The sequence below is a fragment of the Hemiscyllium ocellatum genome, chromosome 14, assembly GCF_020745735.1.
Source record: "Hemiscyllium ocellatum isolate sHemOce1 chromosome 14, sHemOce1.pat.X.cur, whole genome shotgun sequence".
NCBI classification, from domain to species: domain Eukaryota; kingdom Metazoa; phylum Chordata; class Chondrichthyes; order Orectolobiformes; family Hemiscylliidae; genus Hemiscyllium; species Hemiscyllium ocellatum.
Window position 1 is genome coordinate 55167286 of NC_083414.1, and position 26590 is coordinate 55193875.

Below are 26590 nucleotides of genomic sequence, written 5' to 3' on the forward strand. Positions count from 1 at the left end.
AGATCAAAAAAACAGAATGGATAACTTTTTCACTCAGTTAAAAAGTTTTCACACAGAGCAAAATTCAATGTAGTCTTAGAATGGTAGTAGGATAAATGCCTCAATTCCTTAGAACATTAAAGTGTTCATATACTTTTATTCTATTCCAAGAATTCTGTATACAGTGCATTTCAATGGAGCATTTGCTTTTTTTTTACTATATTTGTGGAAAATAATGAAGCAGAAACTACAACTGTGGTTTTTCACCTTTGGGACCTTGGTTCAAAGCTATCTGATTTGTTGGAATATATGTCTACTTCAGGGCTCAAATAAAATAAGCCATGGCTGCATGCAATTACCAGGTGGAGTAGATAAAATATTGACCTAGATTTTCCAATTACCAGGTGGAGTAGATAAAATATTGACCTAGATTTTCCAATTATTTTTGGAGCAGGTACAACTAATGGTATTCCACTTCAAGACTTTTCCAGCTGCATTTCTGAGACTGGCATGTCTTTAGTGCAACCACTGGAGGAAACTGGAGTGTGATCCACTTGGTGTAGGACCATCGGACATCACAGCAGAAATTAGGCCATTCAGTCCTTCGATTCCGCTCCACTATTCAATCATGGCTGATAAGTTTCTCAACCCTATTCTCCCCGTAATGCTGGATCCCCTGATACTCAAGAACTTATTTGTATCAATCTTAAATATACTCAATGATCTGACCTCCACAGTCTTCTGTGGCAATAAATTACCATTCTCTGGCTAAGGAAATTTCTCCTTATCTCCATTCTAAAACGTCTTCCCTTTACTCTAAGGCTGTTTCCTTGGGTTCTAGTCTCTCCTCACTATGGAAATATATTCCCAATATCTACTCTGTCCAGGTCATTCAGTATTCTGCACGTTTCAATTAGATTCCCCCTCAATCTTCTAAACTCTAAGTATAAACCCAGAGTCCTCAACATTCCTCATATGTTAAGTTTTTATTCCGGAGGTCATTCTCATCAAACTCCTCTGAACATGCTGTCTGATGGCTGTTCCTTTTCTAAAGGATACGGTGTCATTGAATCATAGAATCCCTGCAGTGTGGAAACAGGCCTTTTGGCCCAACAAATCCACACTGACCCTCCATACAATAACTCACCCAGACCCATTCCCCCATCTTATCACTCTACATTTACCCCTGACTAATGCACCTAATCTATATATCCCTGAACACTATGGGCAATTTCGCATGGCCAATTCACCTAACCTGCACATCTTTGGATTGTGGGAGGAAACCAGAGCATCTGGACAAAACCTCAAAGATCAGGAATAATCAGCAGCATGACCTCACACTTTCCCATGTTGTACTCCATCTGCAACTTCTTTAGCCACTCTCCTAATCTGCCCAAATCCTTCCTTCTGCAGCCTCCCCATCTCTTGTCTCCCTGTCTCTTCAGTGCTACCTGTCCCTCTGTCTATCTTTGTATCATCTGCAAACCTAGCCAAAATGCCCTCAGTTCCTTCATCTGGATTGCTAGTGCACAAAGTGAAAAGTTGTGGCCCCAACACAGCCTTGCGGAACACCACCATCGATTGCCATCTTGAGAAGGACCCTTTTATCTACTCTTTCTTCCAGACAGCCAAAGCTTCCATCCATGCTAGCACTTTGCCTCTAATACCATAGGCCCTTATTCAGTTGCCTCCTGTGCAGCATCTTGTCGAAGGCCTTCTTGAAGTCCAGGTAGATAACATTCGTTGCCTCTCCACGGTCTCACCTGCTCGTTACTTCCTCAAACAATTCTAGCAGATTTGTCAGGCATGACGTCCCTTGAAGAAACCACGCGGATTGTGCATTATTTTACCGTGCACTTCTAAATATTCAGAAATCTCATTCTTCGCAATGGATTCCAGGATCTTACCCACGACTGAGGTTAGGCTAATTGATCTATAATTTTCCATCTTTTGCCTTAGTTTCTCTTTAAACAGGAGTGTCACATTCGCAATTTTCCAGTCCTCTGCGACCCTCCTCGATTCTAGCAAATCCTGAAGCAGCACAGTTGCGTGCCAAGAATGCCATATACTTTGAGTTCAATAATTTATCAGTCACAAAAGTACTTTTACTGCTCTTGAGGATAATTAAGTGTCTCAGTGTCAAGTGATTGAGTGGGGAAGCAAGTGAATTAGTAAGCAGACATGGATGTACTTGGGGGTGAATATTAACGATTACAAAAGTACAGGTGAAGGGGGTAGAGTTTCAGAGGAGAAATTCAAAAGCCTGTGATTTCCCACATGCTGTGGCGTTTTAAGTTTTTAAAATTTAGCTTCATTTGTCAATTCACCTCTAAATATCATTTGGCTTCCATTCTCTGCCTCTATTTAATCTAGACGTGGGCAGCACTGTTATTTCTTAATTTTTAACTTCAAACCCTACGACAATTCACCTGGTGGTGCTAAGAAAATGCAGTGATTTGTACCACATTTGTTTATTATATCCACTTAAATGCTTCTGCAACCAGCATGGCATAAAAAATAATGATATTATGTTGAGAATAAATTAAAATTGTTTTGCCGATGAAAATTTCATACAAAGTTTCACGCTATAAATGAACATTTTTAGCTAAATATATTCATGTAAATTAATTATATCAAGTTACAGTACACTGACAATGAGAAATGTTAATTCCACACAAACTGCCCAATTTTATAGAAAGAAACTTTCTCTGGTATAAAAGTTGCGGTGCACGTGTGCATCCTAACACTTGGATTCACAGCTGTCAAGTAGAACAGAGATGAACAAAGGAGGCAAATCATCTTCTAGTTCCAAGGATTTCTAGAAATTTACCTAAAAAGTGGAAATCACATTTCACAATTTTGTTTTGTGTTTCAATAATAATACAAAATTAGTGACTTTCTTACAACATGTTACTTCTATTATCAGGTCAATTGGATTTGGCACATCCGCTCAGTCTTGTTGACTACAATTTTCTGTCAAGTAACAGGTGTCAATTCAAAACCTACTTTCGCAGTTAGGAGCATTAATTAGGCCAACACATAAAAGGAGTCCTAGCAGAGTCTTACTATTCATCGGATAGGACAATAAACATAAACAAGTTCTACCTATTCTTGTCCTAACACTCACCTGCAACAAGAGCAGGATCCTGAGGTAGGAAAGTAGATTCTGGCACACCAATAGCAGAATCAACAAGCTGTTAAAGTTGAGGTAGGCAAGAGCTTGGGTCCAAGCTAGTGCAGATCCAAGAACTATTCGTGCAGAATCACTGACACAATGTGAAGAGGAGAAAGGAATTCTCTTGGTGTTCTGGTTTCAGTCATCACCCACAGATAAAACCTCTCAGCTTTTTTTGTTTTTGTACTGCTGCTGCTTTAATAGCTTTGTGTCTATCTATATAACTAGTCATTGCATTTCAAAGTAATCAATCAGTTGTATCCAAAGCACTTTAAAACATTATTGATTTGTAAGAGGGTTAGTTTGAGTGGCATTCATATTTTTATTCTTTCTTGAATGACATTTGTTCTAGTCTTATATTTTTCTCCCTTTCGACCTTAAGAAAATGAAAAACCAGCTAGTTGTTAAAGTTAAGAGAACATAGAAAAAATTATTCTATGATCAAAGGTTTCCCTGAGCATGTCTACTTTAGAAGAGAAGATCTTGCAAAAATACATTGGTTCAGCTGGGAAACAAATCTCAGTAACCAAAATTGTTTGCTCATCAGCAATACAATCTTTTTGAAGAATCAAAATATATAACCTGCTTTCCAACAATTCATGAAACTATTTTAGGTACCAGTAAAATATGCATTTGCTACTATTCATAACATATCATTTTTTTCCTCCTAATTATGTAAAACATATATTCTGCAATTTGTGAGACACGATTCAACAATTAAGTGATTAGTTAATAAATATTTTTGAAAGTGGAAGAAATTAACCTGTAGGCAAGAACACCAAAGGTCCTGTCTTTTTGAATCAGGTTTCGCATCATGGATACTTCCTGAGGGCGAAATAGCTGCAATGGTAAAGTCTGCCCAGGAATTAGAATCACCGCAATATGAGGAAGAACTGGAAAAGTCGGACAACTGTCTTCATCATGCACTGTCCGGCCGTGAAACTCCTCCATTTCAGTTCCTAAGTACTAAGGAGCAGAAGAAAAAAGGTAATTATACATTAAAAGTACATTTTTGGAAAAATACAATATTTCACAACCTACACTTTACAATATTTAACAACAAAGATGCATATATTCATAAACACGTGATCAAAAATTGACTGAGAAAATTTACATTTTGCAATAAAAAAAATCTGATTATCTTGTTTCTGGCGTTTACTGGTGGCAGTTAGACAAAACTGATGTTATATTTTTCCAATTACATAACTCTTGAACCAGAAATTAGTCACGGAAATAAGCCTTTTTCATGCTTAGTTTATTGTCACTGGGCAGATGGTGATAGTGGCAACATCTCTAGACCAGTCCCCAGACATTAATCTCAGCATCTGGGTTACATGTCTTTAAATAACACCAGAGCAGCTGGTGGAATTTACATTAATTCCACCGATTAATACAAAAAGCTAATATGGAATTGAAAGCACGTCTGTGAATGAAACTCAGTTTTGCAAAAATCAACTAGTTAGCTTATATGCTTGAGGAAAAGAAATCTACTATCTTTGTTGGTTCTGACTTACACATAACTCCATACACACCATCAGAAATGGTCTAGTAAGCCATTCAGTTGCCTTAAACAGGGAATCAAAAGGAATAAAAGCAGAAGAGCTGGCATTTACTTGGGCACTGCAAATGCTAACAATATACCAACCACTGTCGACTTGCAAAATCCTCTTCAACTACTGAGGAGTACGTGCCAAAATTGCAAGATCTGCCTTATTGACCAGCTAAGTAACAGACAGATATTAAGTTATATTCACTGAATCTTACAACCGATGTCCTAGTGACCACATGGCATCATGTCATATCGGCAAGGAAACCTCCAGCTCAGTCCCACCTCCTGAGCTCCCTTCGCTCATGATTCAGTACATTCATAGATTTCTGCAGGCCATCGATAGCACAAGCACAATCTGTAACCTCAGGACCCAGCAAAATCCCTCAACTAGCATACACAAACTAAGGAATCAACCTTGCTTCAAAGAAGAGTGAAAGTGGGAATAGCCAGGACCGACACAGACAAGCAGAAGGCTGAAACAACACAGCAAGCCAGGCAGCATCAGGAGGTAAAGAAGTCAACACTTCGGGTGTAACCTTCTTCAGGACTGGGGGTGGATGTCAGGGGAGCTGCAGATAAAGGGGCTGGGGTTTTGAGTGGGGAGAGAGACAGGGTGGTGACGCAATGATAGGTGAACACATGTAGAAGGTACGAGCTCACTGGTCAATGGGAAAAATGAATCTAATTGGTAGCTGGAAGGAAGGGTCGGAGAGCGCGAGAGAGCGCAAGCGCGAGAGAGAGAGAGAGAGACTGGAAAGGGAGTCAGGGGATGAGGAGGGAGGTTATTTAATATTTAGTTCTTCAATTTCGACTCCTCCAGACTGTAGACGAGGCGCTGTTTGTCAAATGTGTGGATTAATTCTCTGTGACAATCGAGGAGGCTGAAGATGGTCGTGTCGGAAATGGAGTGGGAAGGGGAATTAAAATGAGGGGGGTGACCGGACGATTCAAGATTGAGGGGAGTTGGAATTCTCCAATTTCAAATAACCTCCCTTCCCATCCCCTGACTCCCTTTCATTCCTCTTATCAAGCCTTCCTTCCAGCTACCAACCAAGGCATACCCTCAATCTTTGTTCCACTATTTCCCTCTGACCACTCTGTCTCTCTCCCCACCAAAACCTTCCCCAACCCTCCACCTGAAACACTGACTTCTCCACCTCCACACTGCCTGGCTTGCTGTGTTCTTCCAGCCTCCTGCTTGTCTACCTTGGATTCCAGTGTCTGTAGTTTTTTTTGTCAATAGCCAAGAATAGCAAGCAAACATAAAAGAGGTATAAATCTGGTGAAGTTGTAACACAGGACCACTTGCATGTCATACAATAGCAGCATGAGATACAGTGGATCACACAATTCCACAAACAGATCAGATCAAACTCTACTATACAGTCAATCATCAACGGTAGTGCTGTTATAGTAAGCCAAATTAAATCAGCCTCACTGCCACTGGATTCACAATAGTGAAATTAAAACACCCAATGACCTTACAAATTCCCCAACAGTTCCTAACCAGACTTTACTAATAACAGATTTTAGACATCAAGATTATATGGAGAAAATGTATTTAGAAAGCAACTTTAGTAGAGCGTGGATAAAGTAATAAGATAATCTGACTAGTATCAATAATTTCAAATCTAATCTTCTTTGATCATAAACCCTATTCACACAGTGTTAAGGGATTTTTTTTAAAATTGTAATTTGCCAATTCAATTAAAGTTTCCAATGATTGCTAGCAGACCCTCATGAAATCCTTGAATAATATACTGTCCACAGGTAAGGAGAACTGCATCATAGAATCCCTACAGTGTGGATGCTGGCCATTTGGCCCTAACAAGTCCACATCAACTCTCCAAAGATATCCCAACTAGACCCACCATCAAGCACTGTAACCCTACATTTCCTGTGGTTAACCCACATGGCCTGTACATCTCTGGATTGTGGGAGGAAAACTATGCAAACACAGGGAGAACGTGCAAAGTCCACACAGACAGTTACCCAAGGGTGGAATCGTACCCAGATCCCTGGTGCTGAGAGGTGGTAGTGCTGACCACTGAGCCACTGTGCTACCCTTTCTTGAATTTCAAAGTCTCTGGTTCATGCAAACAGTTTCAGCAAATGTCTAAAAATATTTACTTATTCCTTACATTTTGGGATTCTACCATTTGGTAATGAGAGAAACTAAAGTAAGTATAAAACTAAGCAGCACCATCTCCAAACACCTCACTATCTCCTGCCAAAGTCAGAACAGGTATTCCACTGATTGACCAATTCCAACATCCAACCACCTGCCAGCTCTGAGCAGAGCAATAACGTGGTGTTGATTTGTCTCCAGCGTCCTTAGATTAGCAATTAGTTTTCATTATCTTTACAGGCAAATTTCTAACCAAAAACATCTGTCTTTTTCTCTTTTTTTCAAAAAGTCTTGGAATTACTAGCAAAGTGATCACTGATGATGCTTTCAAGCAGCACTTAATCATCAACAAACTGATCACCAACACTCTCACCGTCCTGCCAGTAAAACTAAGCTCCTGACAGAGTTTTAGCCCAAAGATGGACAAAAAGAACTGAAGTTTTTCAGAATGCGACTACCCTTAGCATAAAGGCATTCTATAGGGGAGTTGGGCCTTGGCAAAGCTGGAGTCAACAGCAATCTGGGGGAAAATCCACAAACCCAAGTCATACCTACACATAGTCGTTGGAAGCCAATCATCTGAGTCAGAGGACTTTCTTGGCATTCCACAGGATAAAAATTTCCAAGCAACCTACTCAATTGTGTTCTTTTGCATTCCTGGCACAGGTGGATCTTGAACACAAGGCTCCTGGTCCAGAGATAGAGATAAACCACAAGAATCCCAACTACCTTCAGCAGCTTCATCTATTACTTTCCTCCCATCGGAGTTCAGAAGTGTGCCAACAACTGCAGTACCATTTCCAGTTCCTCACACTGAAGGAGGCCATCTCAATATCAACATTTAGACAGCTAAACAGGGGATAATCTAATTCTCTGCCTCACATATTCAAAAACATTACTATCATTGAATCTCCCACTACCAGTGTGGTGGTTACCAATGACCAGAAACTGAAATTGACTAGCCTAAGAAACAATGCTGCGACAACAGGTCAGAATTTTCAAATTTTGAGGTGAGTAAATTAACTTCCAACTACTTTGACCTGCTCTACAAGGCACAAGTCAGGAGCGTGATGGAATACTTTGCAATTGCCTGGATCAGTCACCATCAATCCTGATGGAAATTGAAATCAGCCAGGTCAATGCAAAATGCGTGATCGTTACTGCATCTGCCACCTTTGACCTTCACTCCCGCCATCATCAATATGCAGTGCAACAATTCCCTAAGATTCTTTTGATAAAACCTTCCAAGCCTGTAGCCTCTCACAATTACAAAGACGAGGGAAGCTGGAACATCAGAACGCTGGAAGCTTCAAGCCATACACTATTCTGACTTGGAACTACATTTGTTGTCCCTTTATAATTGTAGATGAAAAGTCCTCAACTTCATGCCCACCAGCCCCATGTACCTAAACACCTGCAGCTATAGAAGGCTCATCACCACTTTATAAATAGTAATTAGGAACGGGCAACAAATAACACTTTGCCTGAACTACCCATTTCAAAAACAATTTTATGGATACACAATTTAGTGCCCCCACGACAGACTGGATTGGGACTATAAATTATACATAATATTGGAGAATTAATTCACTTTCTCTATTCAGGGTGACTTGCTTATATACTAATGTACATTTAAGAAACTGAGTTACTCTAGTAGGCTAAAATTCTTCACTTGATAGCACAAATTAACATTTATTCTCCTAGAAATCAATTTCAACTGTACATTGTACTCATTTGGCCATGAGTCGTATTTGACTCTGGTGGCACCACAAGTAGTTTTGGTCATCTTATTTCAAGATAGATATTTCGAGGTTATTGGAGATAATATAACTAAGGGCTAGACATTTTATCTTAGACTTTAAGGGAACTGTGTATGAGGAAGACTCATTTATCCCAGGTCTTTTCTTTATCAAAACGGAACCCAAAGAATGTGTTTAAAACTGTTAGGTTTGGAAAAGTTGCATCCAAGCACGTTTTTATGCCTTGAGAACATTTGGATAGAATTCATGTTTACAAGACTAAAATGAAAGAGGAGCATAGGACCACCACCATCATCTCCACCTCTTCCCCACCCACCCCTCAATGTTTTAAAACCTTAAAGAGGTTGGTTAAATGGACATTTCCTTTTTGAATTTCAAACTCTGAGATCTGTAATTTTAATTCATGAATATTTTTAAAATTATGTTAATTTTTTCCAACAATGAGACTGGGAAATAAGGGGTCCTTTCCACACCATCTAAAAAAATGTATGTTTTAGTACAAGAAACTTACTGATATCATATTTCTTAGTCGGTGATTTCTCATTGAAATATAACATGGCTTGAACATTCTGAACCATTATTTCATTAATAAAGAACAAACTATTACGAATTGTATAAATTTATATATTAACTTGAAGTCACAGCCTTCCTTTGCTCTGGTTTCATCTCATTTTCCCAATAATAACTGCAAATGTCAAATATTTGGCAAAAGAACCAGTAGCAAAAGGCAAGTGGAGTCAAATGGAGTCCCATGAATTACGATGATTTAAAGTGCAAGAGGGTAAATGGAAAAAGTGTGACGGAATTAGATTTTGGATAAACAGATTGGATAAATATTTATAGTCAACGTCATACAGCATGGAAACAGACACTTCAGTCCAATTAGTCCATGCTGACCATATGCCTAAACTAAACTAGTCCCACCTGCCTATGCTTGGCCATTCCTATTCATGCACTTATCCAAGAGTCATCAGAGGAAAAGTAATGTGCAGGAAAATAGCAGTGGAATGGGACTAACTGGACAAAGTAGGCATTTACAATGAGTTGAATGGTCAACACCTATGCTGCATTATTCTATGATAAATGTTGCTTACAAAATGCAAACAGCTGATATTTCCAAGTGATTGTTAATATTCTTGTTTTGAGACAATGTAGAAATAATTCTAGGTAAAAACAAGGACTGCAGATGCTGGAAACCAGAGTCTAGATTAGAGTGGTGCTGGAAAAGCACAGCTGGTCAGACAGCATTCGAGGAGCAGGAAAATTGACGTTTCGGGCAAAAGACCTTCATCAGGAATAGAAGGGCTTTTGCCCGAAACGTCAATTTTCCTGCTCCTCTAATGCTGTTTGACCTGCTGTGCTTTTCTAGTACCACTCCCATAGAAATAATTCTATTTCAACAGAAATAGCACCGCAGAAAAAAAATGTATCAATTTGATTCATTTTTTTTCCTCATTTGAAAACAGTCCACGTTCATAACTAGGTCACTACCAGCAATGAATTACAGCTAAATCAAGACATGAAGCCAGTAATAACTAATTTGGAGGTATGTTGAGGGTATGTTCGGGTACTATATAACTGCATGTTATTTCTTTACCTTAGTACAAGATATATATGTGCATATTAATGTCCGTCGGATTTTTCAGATCATTTTGTTCTTCAAATGTTTCAACACAAGTTGCAAATTCAAAAGCAGTAGTCTTTAGAAACAAATCCTGCCATTCCTCTAGTTCTAATATTCTGAAATTTGTACATACAGAGTGTGCAGTTGGTAAACTTGGATCAAAGTTGATGGCATTTGGTTTTTCAGTCTCTTCACTGTCATGGTCTTCAACTTCCATCTCAGCAAATTCATCTTCATCATCTATAATTAGAAAGAGAAACCTCTTTAATTCTGTAAAATTTTTTATACTAACCTTGATAAAACATTAATGCAGCCTCAACTGAAGTACTGGACACTGTCGTTTAAAAGGGATGTGAATGTTTTAGCGAAGGTGCAGAAAATATTTTAGAGAAGGGGGACTTAGTGATAAGGAGTGACTGGAAAAGTTGGAGGTTTTATGCTGAGACATGATGAAAAAGAAATTTGGCAGACACATTCAAAATCATGAGGAGTCTGGACCAAATTGATAGGGAGAAACTGATGCCTTTCAGAAAGGACGAAGAATCAAACAAAAGGCAATTATGAGGAAATGATATTTGATGTGGCTGGTGAGGATCACTGCCTGAGAGTGGTGAAGGTAAATTCAAACATTGCTTTCTTAGTACAAATTGAATAAAAACCAAATGATAATAAATCGATAGGGATTCAAAGAAAGGATAGGAGACTACAATCAGCTATATTGCTTTTGCAGAAACCCAGCAGGAACTCAATGGACAAATAGTTTCCTTCTTTGTTGCAACTATTTGAAGATATAAAAATTGAAGGGCATTGAGATGGATTTCGACGTAGTCTATAATGAATTAATTTTGATCATGAACAAAGAATATGCAAGCAAAAATAAGCAACATCTAAACTAATTGCAAATATACAAAAAAACAATTCCAGCAAATATACAGGGAGAGGAAATATTGATGGTAGTGCAAGAAAATTTAATAAGAATTTCAATATCACACGGTCCTCCTAAAAACGAGAAAAGAAAGTGTCAATTTAGTTTCAGTTTTCATTCAATCTGTTAACAAATAGCTGAGTTAGTAAGGGACTCAGTATACATTGGTGGCATAAGCAGTGTAATCATGGTACAACCTACAACCATACAGTTTAAATTTTGCTGGCACAGAATGCAAAATTTCAGAGTCTGGACAAGTGTAATCAAAATTATACTGATTAGCAAACCATTTTGGCTCAGCACCCTCTACAGCAGAAGCAAGGCCTCTGTAATAAGCGCAAGAAATTCAAGCATATCTTCAATCAATCAGAAACCTTAAGGATACATGCACAGTCTGAACCACCAAGCCATTCAATGTCAAATTACATAAAGAAAGTAAATAGAAGGAGTGAGGGTTGGCAAGATAGAGACAATAGACAAAAAAAAGTATTTTTATTCAGAGAATGTAACAGAATTTATCGTCCATCCCTCATTGCCCATGAGGTCATAGTGAGCTGCCTTCTTAAGCCACTGCAATCCACTTGGTCTGAGTAAACCAAAGTGCTGGTGAGGGAGACTCAATCCTTTGATTCAACAGTAAAGGTATGACAATACATTTCCAAATCACGATTGAGAGCAGTTCAGGGAGGAACTTCCATGTGATTTTTTTTTAAGGATTTGATGCTCTTGCCCTTCTAGGTTGTAGTGGTAATGCATTATTGGAATTAATACACCTTAATTTTTTCTGGTAGGTAAAGCAGGTAAAATAAATTCATACTGGTCAGTAAGTACACTTACTGTTACCTTTACTGAAAACCTTGGTCATGAGCTTTAAAATATTATTCATGTCAGTTGAGTGACACTGGAAAGTGCACTATTATCTATCATTGCTTGTTTTCAGGATATTAAAAATCAGCAATAAGATGGAAGATAAGTCCTAAATAGAGCAGACCAAATCAGAGGCAGGGCTCATGCCCTGAGGAGGGGATCAACTGGAATATTAAAACTTATGGCACAATCACCCACTGGTATTCATCAATTTCACAACTTGCCATAGTTGTATTTGAACTTGTGATCGCTGGTCTCCTATTGCTGCACAATAACCAACTGTTACTTGAATGTAACAGTGTTTCAACTTGAGAAAATATGGAAATATTACACATTGGTTCACATCTACTTTCATGCATTCCACTAAGAAGTTACTGTTACCCTTAGATCTTGAATATCTAAATCCAAGTTAATCATTTCAAAAACTTGGTAAGTCATTGCACCCATCACTTGACAGTGAGTTACAGCAGCTCCAGAAGACTAACTTGCTTTTAGTTGGTAACCCATGACAATCTGCAGGTGCAAGTATAACCAACCAAAATATATTGATGTTGGAGATAAAATGAATTATGCAGTGGATGACTCGCACATAGTGGTCCAATTTAGGGGAACAGTAATTTGCGCCACACAAACCTTGAGTTATGGACTGTTTATTTGTGAGCACAGGAGGAGAGATAAGTTGACCTAATGGTCACAAGCCACTCCAACGAGACACAGAGTTGCGTGAATATATAGGTTACAATCATTTAACAATTAGCAAACTGCTAATTGCAGTATAATGAGGTTAGGCACTTTGCTCAGTCATGTCGTGTCTGGACAGCATTGGTTAGTAGCTGAGAAGTGTCAGTATACAACAGGTTCTTGTAAAGGAATAGCATTCCCATCCTGGGAAAAGATTCATTTATCAGGCATTTGTACAGCTACAAGGCCAACTTCCTCTACAACCCTCCAATGTACGCTGACATCTCAATCCCAAAACCCAAAAGTGCTGTGTTGTCATCAATGCCAACTTTTGAACAGGACATCAATCCAAGATGGAGGACCTGAAAAAATTGTGCCTTTAAGAGCTGTTCCGTTTTTGAGGTATTTTAGGTGCTGGAAGTGATTTCTTTGAATTTCAGGAACAGCAATTACTGTTTAAATGCTGTTGCACTGTTTTGGAACCGTGGGGGAAAAAGATCAAAACAACTGCACTTTTAAAAGAAGGAAGACAGACAATTGCCAGTGATCACATGGTCAGTGAGGGAAAGAGAGAGAGAAAGAAACTCTCACAGCAACGAATCTGGGCAGTTACTGCCTTTGTTGTTTGAGTTCATGTATCTCTGGACATCGGAATGCGCCTAGGAAAATTTAACAGGCAGTGAAATTCACAGCTGACCTTGGAGGAACCTGTGTGGGAGAGCTCATAGCACAGGAACAGATAAGTACATAGTTTTTAAGTGTAACCTTGCTGTAAGTCTGCAGTAGTCAGTTGAGTGGGTTCTTTCCTCATTATAGGGGAACGTTGATGATCCGAACGTGATGGACGGTACTATTTCATTTGGATAATTGAGTATTCGGTTTATCGATTAAATGCCTTTCCTCTGGGGCTCGGAGTTTTTCAAGTCGACGCCCCATTCAGGAGACTGCAGAAGCACATCGCACGAGGCCCCGACCCCAAACCTTCCCCCCCCCGTCAACCCCTTCCAACCCGGCAGCCCCGTCCAACCCCGTCAACCCCTTCCAACCCGGCAGCCCCGTCCAACCCCGGCAACCCCCCCCTCCCTCAACCCCGTCCAACCCCGTCAACCCCCCCTCCCTCAACCCCGTCAACCCCCCCCTCAACCCCGTCCAACACCGTCAACCCCCCCCTCCCTCAACCCCGTCCAACACCGTCAACCCCCCCCTCCCTCAACCCCGTCCAACACCGTCAACACCCCCTCCCTCAACCCCGTCCAACACCGTCAACACCCCCTCCCTCAACCCCGTCAACCCCCCCCTCCCTCAACCCCGTCCAACACCGTCAACCCCCCCTCCCTCAACCCCGTCCAACACCGTTTCCCCCCGCCCCAACCCTGTCCAACACTGCCCCCCACCCCATATACACATGCCCCCTCTCCAGACTAACTGGACTGGGCACCAACAAGACTGCTGCTATTGCTTTTGTGGGGTAAATCTCCAAATAGCATGCGCGCGCACACACCTTTTTATGGCAACTTTTTGACAGGTTCCACCTTTGCCCTGTCCAGGATAATGTTGGAGAGATTATCTGGGGGGAGGAGGGTTTAGGGTTCACTCCTATGCAGAACTCCAGGAAAAGTGTGTAATGTTTCCATCAGGACCTTGAGCTCTCCTTTGTATAATCCAATTTTCGGTTAGTTGGTATTCGGATAATCGAGATCCTTCTGTATATGTTTTATTGAGATCTCTCTCATGATTGAATAAACCATAAATACTAAGTTAGCCTGGAGCACTGTTTTTTTTTAAAGAGCAAAAAGACAGTGCTATATTCTGGGTCTGTAGATTGTGAAGGAGCTAAGATGGCCTTCAGTAGAGTGACATGCTCCTCCTGTTGGATGTGGGAGTTTAGGGAGAGTTTCCGTGTTTTGATGATTATGTCTGCAAAAGTGCCTTTGGTTGCGAATCCTATCAGATCACATGGAATCGGTTGGAGCTCCAGTTAGAGGCAATAAGGAACTTACAAGATCTGGAGGTGTGATGGGTGGCAGTTATAGGAAGGGAGAAGAGCCACAGATAATGTCAGGTAAATGGGTAAACCCCAGGAAAGATAGGAGGGGTAGGCAGGTAGTGCATGAATCTCCGGCACCTACCTGCTATCCCCATCTCAAACAAGTACACTGTTTTGGAAAATGTAAGGGGTAATGCACTCTCGGGAGAATGCAGCACGAACAGTCAAGTTTATGGTATCAAGACTCGGTCTAATGTAATGAGTGGTTGCTCAGGTTAAGTGATCGATTGTGTTTGGGAACTCTCTAGTCAGAGGCACAAACAATTTAAAACTAGTAAGGTGGTGGTGTGAAACCCAGGGAAATAGTGAGGAGAGAGGTCAATCTGAGACTGGCACAGTTGGGAAAAGGAGCGAGTCAAACAGTCAGGGCAAGCAGGGACAAAGCAGAGAACAAGGTATGACTGATAAATTAAACTGCAGTTACTTCAATGCAAGATGCCTAACAGTGAAGGCAGATGAACTCAGGGCATGGTTGGCAACATGGGACTGGGGTATCATAGCAATTACAGAAATGTGGCTCAGGAATGGACAGGACTGACAGTTTAATGTTCCAGGACACAAGTGTTATTGGGGGGGGGGGGGGGGGGGGAGGAGAGAGAGAGAGAGAGAGAGAGAGAGAGCGAGAGCGCGAGTGGGTGGGGGGGGTGAGGGGAAGGAGGAGAAGAGGGAGTGGCATTTTTGATCAAGGATAGCATTACTGCTATACTTGGGGAGGAGATACTGGGAATATATCCAGGGATGTTATTTGGATGGAACTGAGAAATGAGAAAGTGATTGTATTATAGGTATTATTGGGATTCTATTCTAGACCCCCTAATTGTCAGGAGATTTCAGTTATCTGTTGGGATAATAGGATGTCTATGGTAGGGGGTTTTAACTTTCCAAACATAGTCTGGGACTGTCATAGTGTTAAGGGGTTTTGATAGAGACGAATTTGTTAAGTGTGCACAAGACAATTTTCTGATTCACTATGTGGATGTACTTACTAGAGAAGGTGTGAAACTTCTTGGGAAATAAAGGTACAGCAGGTGACAGGTGTCAGTGGGGAAGCACTTTGGGGCCAGTGACCGTAATTCTATTAGTTTTAAAATAGTGATGGCAAAGGATAAAGCAGATCTAAAAGTTGAAGTTCTAAACTGGAGAAAGGTTAATTTTCATGGTATGAGGCAAGAACTTTCAAAAACTGATTAGAGACAGATGTTTGCAGGTAAATGATGGCTGGAAAATGGGAAGCCTTCAAAAATAAGATAACGAGAGTTCAGAGGCAGGATATTCCTATTAGTGTGAAAAAAAAAGGCTGGTAGGTGTAGGGAAAGTTAGATGACGAGAGAAGTTGAGGTCTTGGTTAAGAAAAAGAAGGAAGCGTGTATCAGGTATAGACAGAAGAAATTGAATGATTCCTTAGAAGACTATAAAGTTGGAATGTACTTAAGAGGGAAGATAGTAAGGCAAAAAGGGGACATGAGATAGCTTTGGCAAATAGAGTTAAGGAGAATCCAAAGAGATTTTTATAAATACATTCAGGACAAAAGGGTAACTAAGGAGAGAATGGAGCTCCTCAAAGATCTGCAACGCAGCTTGTGTGTGGGACCACATGAAATGGAGGAAGATACTAAACAAACTTTGTGCATCAGTGTTTACTGTAGAGAAGGAAATGGAAGATATAGAATGTAGGGAAATAGATCGTGACATGTTGAAAAATGTCTATTTTACAGAGGTGGCAGTGCTGGATGTCTTAAAATGCAGGACCTGATCAGGTGTACCCTAGAACTCTGTGGGAAGCTAGGGAAGTGATTGCCGGGCCCTTTGCTGAGATATTTGTATCATCAATAGTAACAGGTGAAGTGCCGGAAGACTGGAGGTTGGCTAACGTGGTGCCACTATTTAAGAAAGATGGTAAGGACAAGTCATGGAACTATAGACCGGTGAGCCTGATGTCGATGGTGGGCAAGTTGTTGGAGGGAATCCTGAGGGACAGGATGTACACGTATTTGGAAAGGTAAGGACTGATTAGGGATTGTCAACATGGCTTTGTGCATTGGAAAGCATATCTCACAAACTTGATTGAGTTTTTAGAAATAACAGAGGATTGATGAGAGTAGAGCAGTGGACGTGATCTATATGGACTTCAGTAATGCGTTCGACAAGGTTCCTCATGTTAGACTGATGAGCAAGGTTGGATCTCATGGAATCCAGGGAGAAGTAGCTATTTGGATACAGAACTGGCTCAAAGGTAGAAGACAGAGGGTGGTGGTGGAGGAAAGTTACTTTTCAAATGGAGGCCTGTGGCCAGTGAAGTGCCACACGGATCGATGCCAGGTGCCCCACTTTTCATTATTTATATAAATGATTTGGATGTGAGCATAAGACGCATAGTAATTAAGTTTGCAAATGAGACCAAAATTGGAGGTGTAGAAGACAGCGAAGAAGGTTGCCTCAGATTACAATGGGATCTTGATCAGATGGGCCAATGGGCTGAAGAGTAGCAGATGGAGTTTAATTTAGTTAAAGCAAGGTGTCACATTTTGGAAAAGTAAATCAGAACAGGGCTTATACACTTGATGGTAAGGTCCTGGGGTGTGTTGCTGAACAAAGACTTTGGAATGAAGATTCATAGTTCCTTTAAAGTGGAGTTGCAGGTAGATAGCATAGTGAAGGCAGCATTCGGTATGCTTTCCTTTAATGGTCAAAGCATCGAGTATAGGAGTTGGGAAGTCATCTTTTGGCTGTACTGGACATTGGTTAGGCCACTTTTGGAATATTATGTGAAATGCTGGTCTCCTTCCAATCACAAGGATGTTGTGAAACTTGAAAGGATTCAGTAAAGAATTACTATGATGTTGCCAGGATTGGAGGATTTGAGCTAAAGGGAGAAGCTAAACAGGCTGGGGTTATTTTCCCTGGGGTGTCAGAGGTTGACGGGTGATCTTATAGAGATTTATAAAATCACAAGGGACATGGACAGGATAGACAAGGTCTTTTCCCTGAGATGTGGGAGTCCAGAACTAGAGAGCATAGGTTTAGGGTGGGTGGGTGGGGGAAGAGATAAAAGGGATGTAAGGGGGAACTTTTTCCACATAAAAGGTGGTGTAAGGAATGAGCTGCTAAAGGAAGTAGTGGAGGCTGGTACAATTGCAGCATTTATAAGGCATTTAAATGGGTATATCAAAAGGAAGGGTTTAGAGGGATATGGACCAAGTGCTGGGAAATGGGACTACATTAGGTTAAGATATCTGGTCGGCATAGATGGGTTTGACCGAAGGGTCTGTTTCTGTACTGTACATCGCTATGACTCTGACTCTAAATCAAGAACCCTTTATTAAAAAAATTCCGTGGCAGAGTGCAAAAGAAAGGGAAATCTTTTTCATCGATATGCATTTCCCAAACAGCATGAAAACATAGAAAATAGGAGTAGAAGACCATTTGGCCCCTCAAGACTCCATCATTTAATCAGGTCACAGCTGATTGTCTACCTCAACCCATTTCTCCAAATTATCCCCATTGCCTCTGACATTTTCACTACTTTGAAAAATATCAATTTCAGTCTTAAACATACTCAATGGCTGAACCTCCACAGCCCCCGATGATTGAGAACTGCAAAGATTTACCAACTCATGGATGAGGAAATTTCTCCTTGCCTCAATACTAAATGATCTATCCCTTATTCTGAGACTCTCCCCTAGTTCTAGATTCAATTACCTACCTTTTGTATATTCAAATTAGATTACATTTGTTCTTCCAAACTCTGGAAGATACAGACTCGTCCCTCGATTTCTATTTGTTGTTCAATCCTGCCATCTCACATTGAAGAACCTTTGATGGTTCTATGGAAACAAAATCCTTCCTTCAACAACACAGCCATTCACTGTCAATTAAACAGAAATCCAGTAATTTTATGTGCAACCATAATTTTCCACAGCTATTTCATACTACAGCACCCAAGCAACTGTTCTTGTTAATTAGTCCACTCATTCAATATTTCCCAACTCTGATACATTAATGGACTGCTGCAATGAAACAAGTACACAAAGCTATTAAAATTTCTCTAAGAATATGGAGTCGTGTTCACAGTTCTGGTCACCTTGGTATAGGAAGAATATCATTAAATTGGAGATGGTTCAGAAAATATGTACCAGGATGTTGCTAGGACTACAGGATTTGGTTATACAAAGAGGTTGGATAGGCTGGGACTTTTTCACTGGAATGTGGGAGGTTGCTGAGTGACTTAAAGAGGTTTATAAATCATGAGGAACATTGATAAGGCAAATAGCAAAGGTGTTGGATTTCAAAACTAGGGGGCATATTTTTAAGATGAGGGGAGAAAGATTTAAAAGGGATCTGAGGGGCATTTTTTTCACACAGACAGTGTGAAATGTACTACCAGAGGAAGTAGTAGATGCAGGTACAATTACATATAAAATTTATTTGGACAGATATACGAATAGGAAAGGCTCAAAGGAATATGAGCCAAGTACATGCAAGTGGGATTAGTCTGTTTTTTGGAAACCTAGTCGGTATGAAACCTACTTGAACTGAAGGGTCTGTTTCCGTGCTGTATGACAATGAAAAATCTCAAATTTTAACATTATATATACACTGAAAGAAGATAGGACTTACAATTTATAATAATTCTCAAGAGTGTTATGGTCTAGTTTTACAGGAGTCTCAAATGACTATCGTCCTGTTGAATTGGCAATTTTCAGTGTAAGCTTGCTGCACAGTAGATTTTTTTAATGAAACAAAAATATTTTCCAATTGTATCAGGGACTGTGCATGACAATTTTATTTTTGAAGGAAACATACCCACATTACTCAAAGTGAAGAAAGCAGGTATGATACAAGTAGGATGGAAATTTTGCAAGAGGTCTCATGTTTTACATTATAAGCTGTTCAGTTGCATTTATATATGTCAGCACATATAATATCTATAAAATGGCTTAATTATGTTAAAATCTGTATTTAAACGACTAACGTCATCAAATGGCTATAGGCATAGTCTCATGCAGAGTACCAGTGATATTTAAATTTGTATATCCTCACGATATTTCATATACTTGGAAGACATTTACCACCTGTGATGTTACCATTGTAGCCAATCTTCAATTAATTCTAGCTGATGGGTCAATTTTAAGTAAGAGGAACGATAATGCAAACATCTAGTAATAACTAGCTAATTCGTATTTGATTGGATTGCAACATTACACTACAAGTCTTTCCTTCCACCTACATTTTTGCTCCAGCTTTTCATCTTAGTTAACTATTGTCCCATCTTACAATAAATATCATCTCTCATTGCCACTTTTAAAGATACATGGCTAGGCCATTCTCCCCAGATGTAATCCAGATGACAGATCAAGAATCATCATTCTGGTGCTACATCCATGCAGACATGAGGAGTTGAAAAAGTGAAAGAATGACTTGCATTTAAAATCACACCTTTGCTGACCATAACAGACTCCAAAGTGCTTTACACAGAAGATCCTTGATTTGGGGGCAGCATGATGGCTCAGTGGTTAGCACTGCTGCCTCACAGTACCAGGAACCCGGGTTAAATTCCTTCCTTGGGCAACTGTGTGCAGTTTGCACATTCTCCCCTTGTCTGTGTGGGTTTCCTCCCAAATTCTAAAAGATGTGCAGGTCAGGCGAGTTAGCTATGCTAAATTGTCCAAAGTGTTAGATGCATTAGTCATGGGTAAATGTAGGGAAACCTGCCCGGGTGGGTTACTCTTTGGAGGGTTGGTGTGGACTTGTTAGGCCGAAGGGCCTGTTTCAACATTAAGGAATCTAATTGAATCTAATCTAACCGACTAAGATGGGTAGGGTGCATTTTGTTCAGATCTGATGGCTGCAGGGAGCGAGTGTGAAACCAGGCTCCAGGTCCCCCGGTGACAGCAGTTCCAGCTTCTCCAGTACAGAATTGTAGAATAGCAGAATTCACCAGAGTCCCAGTCTCTAACTCTGTCCACATACCTCTTCAATTGCTTCCCCCCATACTGGAACCCATCTGGAATAAATTCTCCGATCTCTTCCTTAAAAAGAGAATACCCTATTGTTAAACTGTGTCCCCTTCGGTCTCGCCTCCGGCAAGAGGATACATCTGTCTGGTATGCTGTGAATTAAGGTGAGAGAAGTGAATTCCTTTCTGAAGGTTTTTAGTTGATATGGATTTCAGCTAAGCAGAATTTTCTTTCAGTAAGGGAATGGTGACTTTGTCCAAACCCACTAACACTTTCCAAATGTTGTTATTACATCTGTCTAATACTTTGGACTGCTTGAAGAAATACTGTAAGAACTAGTTTTTTCTACATCTTTAACTGCCTCCTACAATGCAAATGACAGTAAGTTGTAACCAGTTAAAAAAATTCACACTAACTTGATATCCAAACAGCCAATAGCAGCTCTGGAAATAACACCGTTCCTGATACAAACTGACAAAACTTTACAGTTATAAAAGAGCTATCAAACCACTTTGTAAGGAAGATAAATTCAGATGGAAAAACAAAGTCTAGCAAAATGAGCAAGGAAAGTTGAGATGGAAATGGAGATGGGAAAGATCCAAATTTCAAGTAATTAAATTGAATTGAATTTATTGTCACATATACCGCAGTAAGTGAAATGCTTTGACTTGCAAGCAATACAGGCAGATCAGAGAGTTAAGTAACTTTGTTTAGTAACTAATAGGTAAACAGCAGCAAAAACAAAACAAAAACACAGATACAACAGGCGAATGTTAACAGGTTGAGAGTCCATCCAGTATTCTAACAACAGTAGGGTTGAAATGGTTTCAAAACCGGCTGGTGCGTGTTCAGGCTTCTGTACCTTCTCCCGGATGGTAGAGGTTGTAGAAAAACATTGCCAAGGTGAGATGGATCTTTAAGAATGCTGGCGGCCTTTCCTTGACAGCGGGCCTGGTGGATGGATTCTATAGATGGGAGATTGGCCTTTGAGATGGTCTCGGCTGAGTTCGCCACTCTCTGTAACCGTCTCCGGTTTTGAATGGTACAGTTGTCATACCAGGTAGCGGTACACCCAGACAGAATGCTCTCAATGGCACATTTATAAAGGTTGGCAAGGGTATTTGCGGTCATGCCAAATTTCCTCAGCTCCCTGAGGAAGAGATGATGTTGTTGGGCCTTTGTAACCAGCGCGCCCATATGAGTCCAAGATAGATTTTGTGGATGACCATCCCGAGAAGCTTGACACTCTCCACTCATACCACCTCTGTGTTGTTAATGTGTTTAAAAAAAAATGGGGGGTGGGGGGTGGTTGCAGAGTGACATCCTGCCAAAAGTCAATAATGACTTCCTTGATTGTGCTAGCATTCAGAGCTAGGTTGTTCTCAGTGTACCATTTTTCTAGGTCTTCCACCTCCTGTCAGTAGTCTGTTTCGTCACCATCCCTGAGTTTCAATTGACTATGGTGGTGTCATCAGCAAACTTGTAAATGGCATTAGTCTGGTATTTGGCGACGCAGTCATGGGTGTAGGAGTACAGTAGGGGGCTGAGTACGCACCCCTGGGGCGTCTGGTGTTGAGTGTTAATCAGGATGAAATATTGCCCTCAATCTTCACTGATTGCGGCCTGTGGGTCAGGAAACTGAGGATCCAGTTGCAGAGAGTGGGGCTTAATCTGAGATCACTAAGTTTAGTAATCAATCTCAAGGGGATAATAGTGTTGAAGGTTGAACTGTAGTCAATGAGTAGGATTCTTGATGTCAAGATATTCTAGGGAGGAGTGAAGAGCATGTGATATGACATCTGACGTGGATCTGTTGGTCTGATAGGCAAATTGGAGTGGGTCAAGAGCAGTGGGGAGGCTGAAGTTGATTAATGCCATGTCCAGTCTTTCAAAGTACTTCATGTCCACCAAAGTTAGGAAACAAAGCATGGCAGAAGTTATTGATTTGTTGCACAGAACAATAATAAACTACTTTTGAAGTACAGTCACAAATGCCACACAAGCATCTACTGCAACGTAATTACAAACACAATGTGTTTCTTAGCAATGTTGATTGGGGAAACAAGTAGCCAAGACAAGAGATAGCTTCAGCATTGTTGACAAAGATGTCTCTAAGCCATACAGCAATCCAACCGCTCTCATACAAGTTCAGCACAAGTCAGTCACATTACAGTAACAGTACACAAGCTACCTGATAAAACAGGAAAAGACCTGCACACTTAAACAAACAGACGAAAGACAAAAAAAAGACAATGCGTATCATAAAGATAAAGCTGCCATAGTCCTAATGGACCAGAGGGCTGCTCTCTCATCAGACAGAGGTGACTGGTGTTGATTTAACCTGAGGCCATCACACTTCAAGCGAGAGAAGATGTTCAAAAGGAGAGTCCTTCATGATAAACATAGCTGGTGTGGAAATTGAAACCATACCATTGGCATTACTTTGCATCGTAAAGCAATGACCCAGTCACCTGAGTGAAACAAATCCTATGGATTTTAAGGCCTTCTGTTAAGCAGAGAGGTGCCTCAATTTTAATGTCCTCTCTGAAAGGTGGCATTTCAAAAATGCAATAAAGACTCAGCTGTGAAATACAAACTGCACTCAAGGTTACAATTTTCTTCAGAAGCTGTGCTGTCCAAATCTATTCTTAAGAAGCTTCACTTCTAACCTTTTGTACTGATTAGATGTAAAAGCTAGCATTCTTCTAGCCTTTTGATTATTAAACTCACAAGGATAGAAACTAATGTTAAACTGGATTCCCAAGTCTTCACACTTTCTAGCCAAAGCAAATATACTACCATTTGAGTTATGGTTGACCTTAACTAACATTGTATAGTCAGTTATCAATATATTGTATTATTGACAATGTATTGGTACATTCAGAAAAATAAAGTATTTTCAAAACTCAAATGAATTAGAATGCAAAATTACTCATGGTTATCAGGTATAAAAATCACCAAAAATCCTAGATCTATTGAGGATTTGACAAATTTGAATTTACTTCATTAACAAATATTATAAATAATGAGGCCTATATGTCAACATATTGAAATATTTCAAAGGCTGTTAACTAATAAACATAGGATGTAAAGATGCCCAGAGTTGTGAATCATATTCAGGAAAGAATGTCTCTCATACCTTTCCCTCCAGCCTTTAACCTCACCTCTGTGCACTGCTCTCCTTCCTGAGCAACATTCCCTTCCCTACCTCTTTCCATCTCAACCCCAGCCCCCGATCACTGCTCCCTTCCACCCTGCTGCCTATCGAGCCTTCTTCAACCTCTACACAACTCCTTCAGTTCTCCTTCCCTTCCTCCCTCCATCCTCCTTATCCTTCCACTCCAGCCCAAACTCCTACTGCCTCCAAATCTACCCCCTTCCACCTCATAGATCAATCTGCCCCCCCACTCCAGCAACTCCTTTCTCCCTTCTCCCCCCCCAATTCTCCTCTCCTCCAAACCCCACTCCCTCTTCCACCCAGTTCCTTCCCCATCGCCCTGTCCCAGCTCCCCCTCCCCAAGCCCCAGCTCCCTCACGCTCTTTGATCGTTCGGCTTCTCTCGGAGGATGCTGCACCCTTAACGCGACTTCAGACCTTCTGCCAGCCCCTGGGGGTTTCCCCAGTGCTCTCCTCTCCTACCCCACACCCGGGAAGACAAAGATACCTACCCGACACCGGCAGCAGCTGCCGGTTCTCATCGCCTCCGCCGTCTTCTTCCTCCGCCATCTTGGTTGTTTATCCCAGTGCATTCTGGGGGACATACGCAGCCCGAGCATGGGGCGCGTGCGCAGTGGGGCGGGGTGTTGGCGACGCCCCCCAAAGGCTGTTCCAGGAATGGCAGGAAGGTCTACTCTGTCGCCTGACAGGATGATACAGCTCTCAAAGTGGTTTGGAGAACCTCGGTTTTCTTTCAATATATCAGACACTGTCAGTGTACTGGATGCTATTTGAAAGAATTCTGGTTCCCCAAAGCCGTGTTTCATTTTTTTCCTCCTTTTTAAGTTTTTCAGATCCCTTTTGAAAATTAATATTGGATTTCCTCCCTTCAGGGTGGAGCAAATCTTCTGTGTAAATCAAAATGTTTCTCTGGTTCATTTACTGATTGTCTTGGATGCATGCATCCCTAATTTTTTTGTGGGATTAAAAAGCCTTATGAGCAAAAAATCCAATTGGAAACAATATATTCCATCCAATATAATGGGCCTATGTATGCAACTTTTTTTGTCAAGTTCTCACAACCCCCATTAACAGAATGATCAAGTTACTAAGTGAAATTTTTGGGTATTTCTAGTCATGAAAATGCAACCATGAGACAAACCAAGTGGTCACGCAGTCACTACAATCGGGTCATTCAGCTTAGATAAAGTTACAGTATGTGCATGTGAAGGTTTCATCTGTTAAAGCTGAATTACTATGCAGTGGAAAACTGGGGCATTAGATTTTAAATACTTGTCTTTACTCTCACAAAGATAGCCAAAAAATATTGGTGGGCCACCAACAAGGTTAATCAAACATGTATAGGACGATTCATGGAGTTGATTTGGTTCACTTACTTCCATTCTGATCGCTGTGTAATACAACATTATAATTGAGTTGTTGGCAATCATGGAGTCTATCATCAAGTTCACAATTACACTGATAGTAAAGACAATTTGCGTTTATACAATTCTGTGGAAAGAACGAAGACAGGCAACATAATTTAAATGGCACAATTTTAACAGGATACAAGAGTGAAGGGATACAGGAGTAGATACAATCTGGCAATATGTTGACAAAGTTACCTAAAGGTTACCTAAAAAGGTGGGATTTTTGGCTTTATGATTTGAGACATAGAGCATACAAACACAGAAGTTTTGCTACGGCTTGATAAACACTGGTTACATATTGTGGGATTGTGTTCAAATAAAGACTGGAATCAGTGAGAGGCAAAAATAGCCTCTTCTATTCATCAATCACACCACAAGTCTGAGGCGGCAATAGCATCCCGTAATACAGTTCTCACAAGAGCCCCCTTATATACAGTTCTCACATATATTAAAATTCCATTACTATGCTGTTACATTGTTTTATCTATAGTACACAAAAGTTTGAAGGGTTTCCGTCCTGGGAGATAGAAGATGGGTTAAAACGTGCTAAATGCTGACTGCTACTTCTGATGGGATTAAGAGTGTCTGTCCAGTCAGTTTGCATAATTAAGAGGTGATAGTCCTTTTGTCTTTTAAGTTAATAAATGTTAATAAAAATACTATGCCTATATGATCTAAATAATTTTAAAATTCTTCCAATACTGAATAGAAGAGTACAGAATATTAAACTTGTTATCACAGCTGGGTTGTGAGATTTGTATATTATTTGCTGGTGTGAGTTTCATTCATTCGTACAATTTCATGAAAGCGCTGTTTTCTGAGTTAGTTTCTTAAAGGGATAATGGCTCAGTTAAAAGATATTTAACAGGTACTTACTAACTGGGGAATCTATTTAGGTCCAGGAGATTGTTGGTAAGGGCTGTTTAATAAAATGTTTTGTGGAGACTTGATGACAATGGTATTCTTCTGTATGCTACACTTACTCAGATGTAAACACTGCCTGCAGCAAGGGCTGATTAGGTGTGAAAATGCAATAATGGGTTTTGAAAGTGTTGTTTTGATTATGATTTGGATGTGCCAGTGTTGGACTGGGGTGTACAAAGTTAAAAATCACACAACACCAGGTTATAGTCCAACAGGTTTATTTGGAAGCACTAGCTTTCAGAGCGCTGCTCCTTTATCAGGTGGTAGTGGAGAATAAGATCGTAAGACACAGAATTTATAGCAAAAGTTTACAATGTGATGCAACTGAAATGAAATATTGAAAAAGACCTGGATCGTTTGTTAAGTCTCTCATCTTTTAGAATGACCA

General features: G+C 40.4%; 1 protein-coding gene across 1 annotated transcript in view; it reads right to left on the reverse strand.

Moving 5' to 3' along the window:
- The window catches only part of crbn (cereblon), a 52871-nt gene extending 28444 nt beyond the window's left edge, over positions 1-24427 (reverse strand). Inside the window, exons 1-3 of the mRNA XM_060835724.1 lie at positions 24361-24427; positions 10349-10455; positions 3918-4120 (exon numbers count right to left, since the gene is read on the reverse strand). Of these exons, the coding sequence (XP_060691707.1) occupies positions 3918-4120; positions 10349-10455; positions 24361-24418 (368 nt within the window). The 5' untranslated portion in view covers positions 24419-24427. The remainder of the gene's footprint in view (positions 1-3917; positions 4121-10348; positions 10456-24360) is intronic.
- Between the last annotated feature and the right edge of the window lie 2163 nt (positions 24428-26590).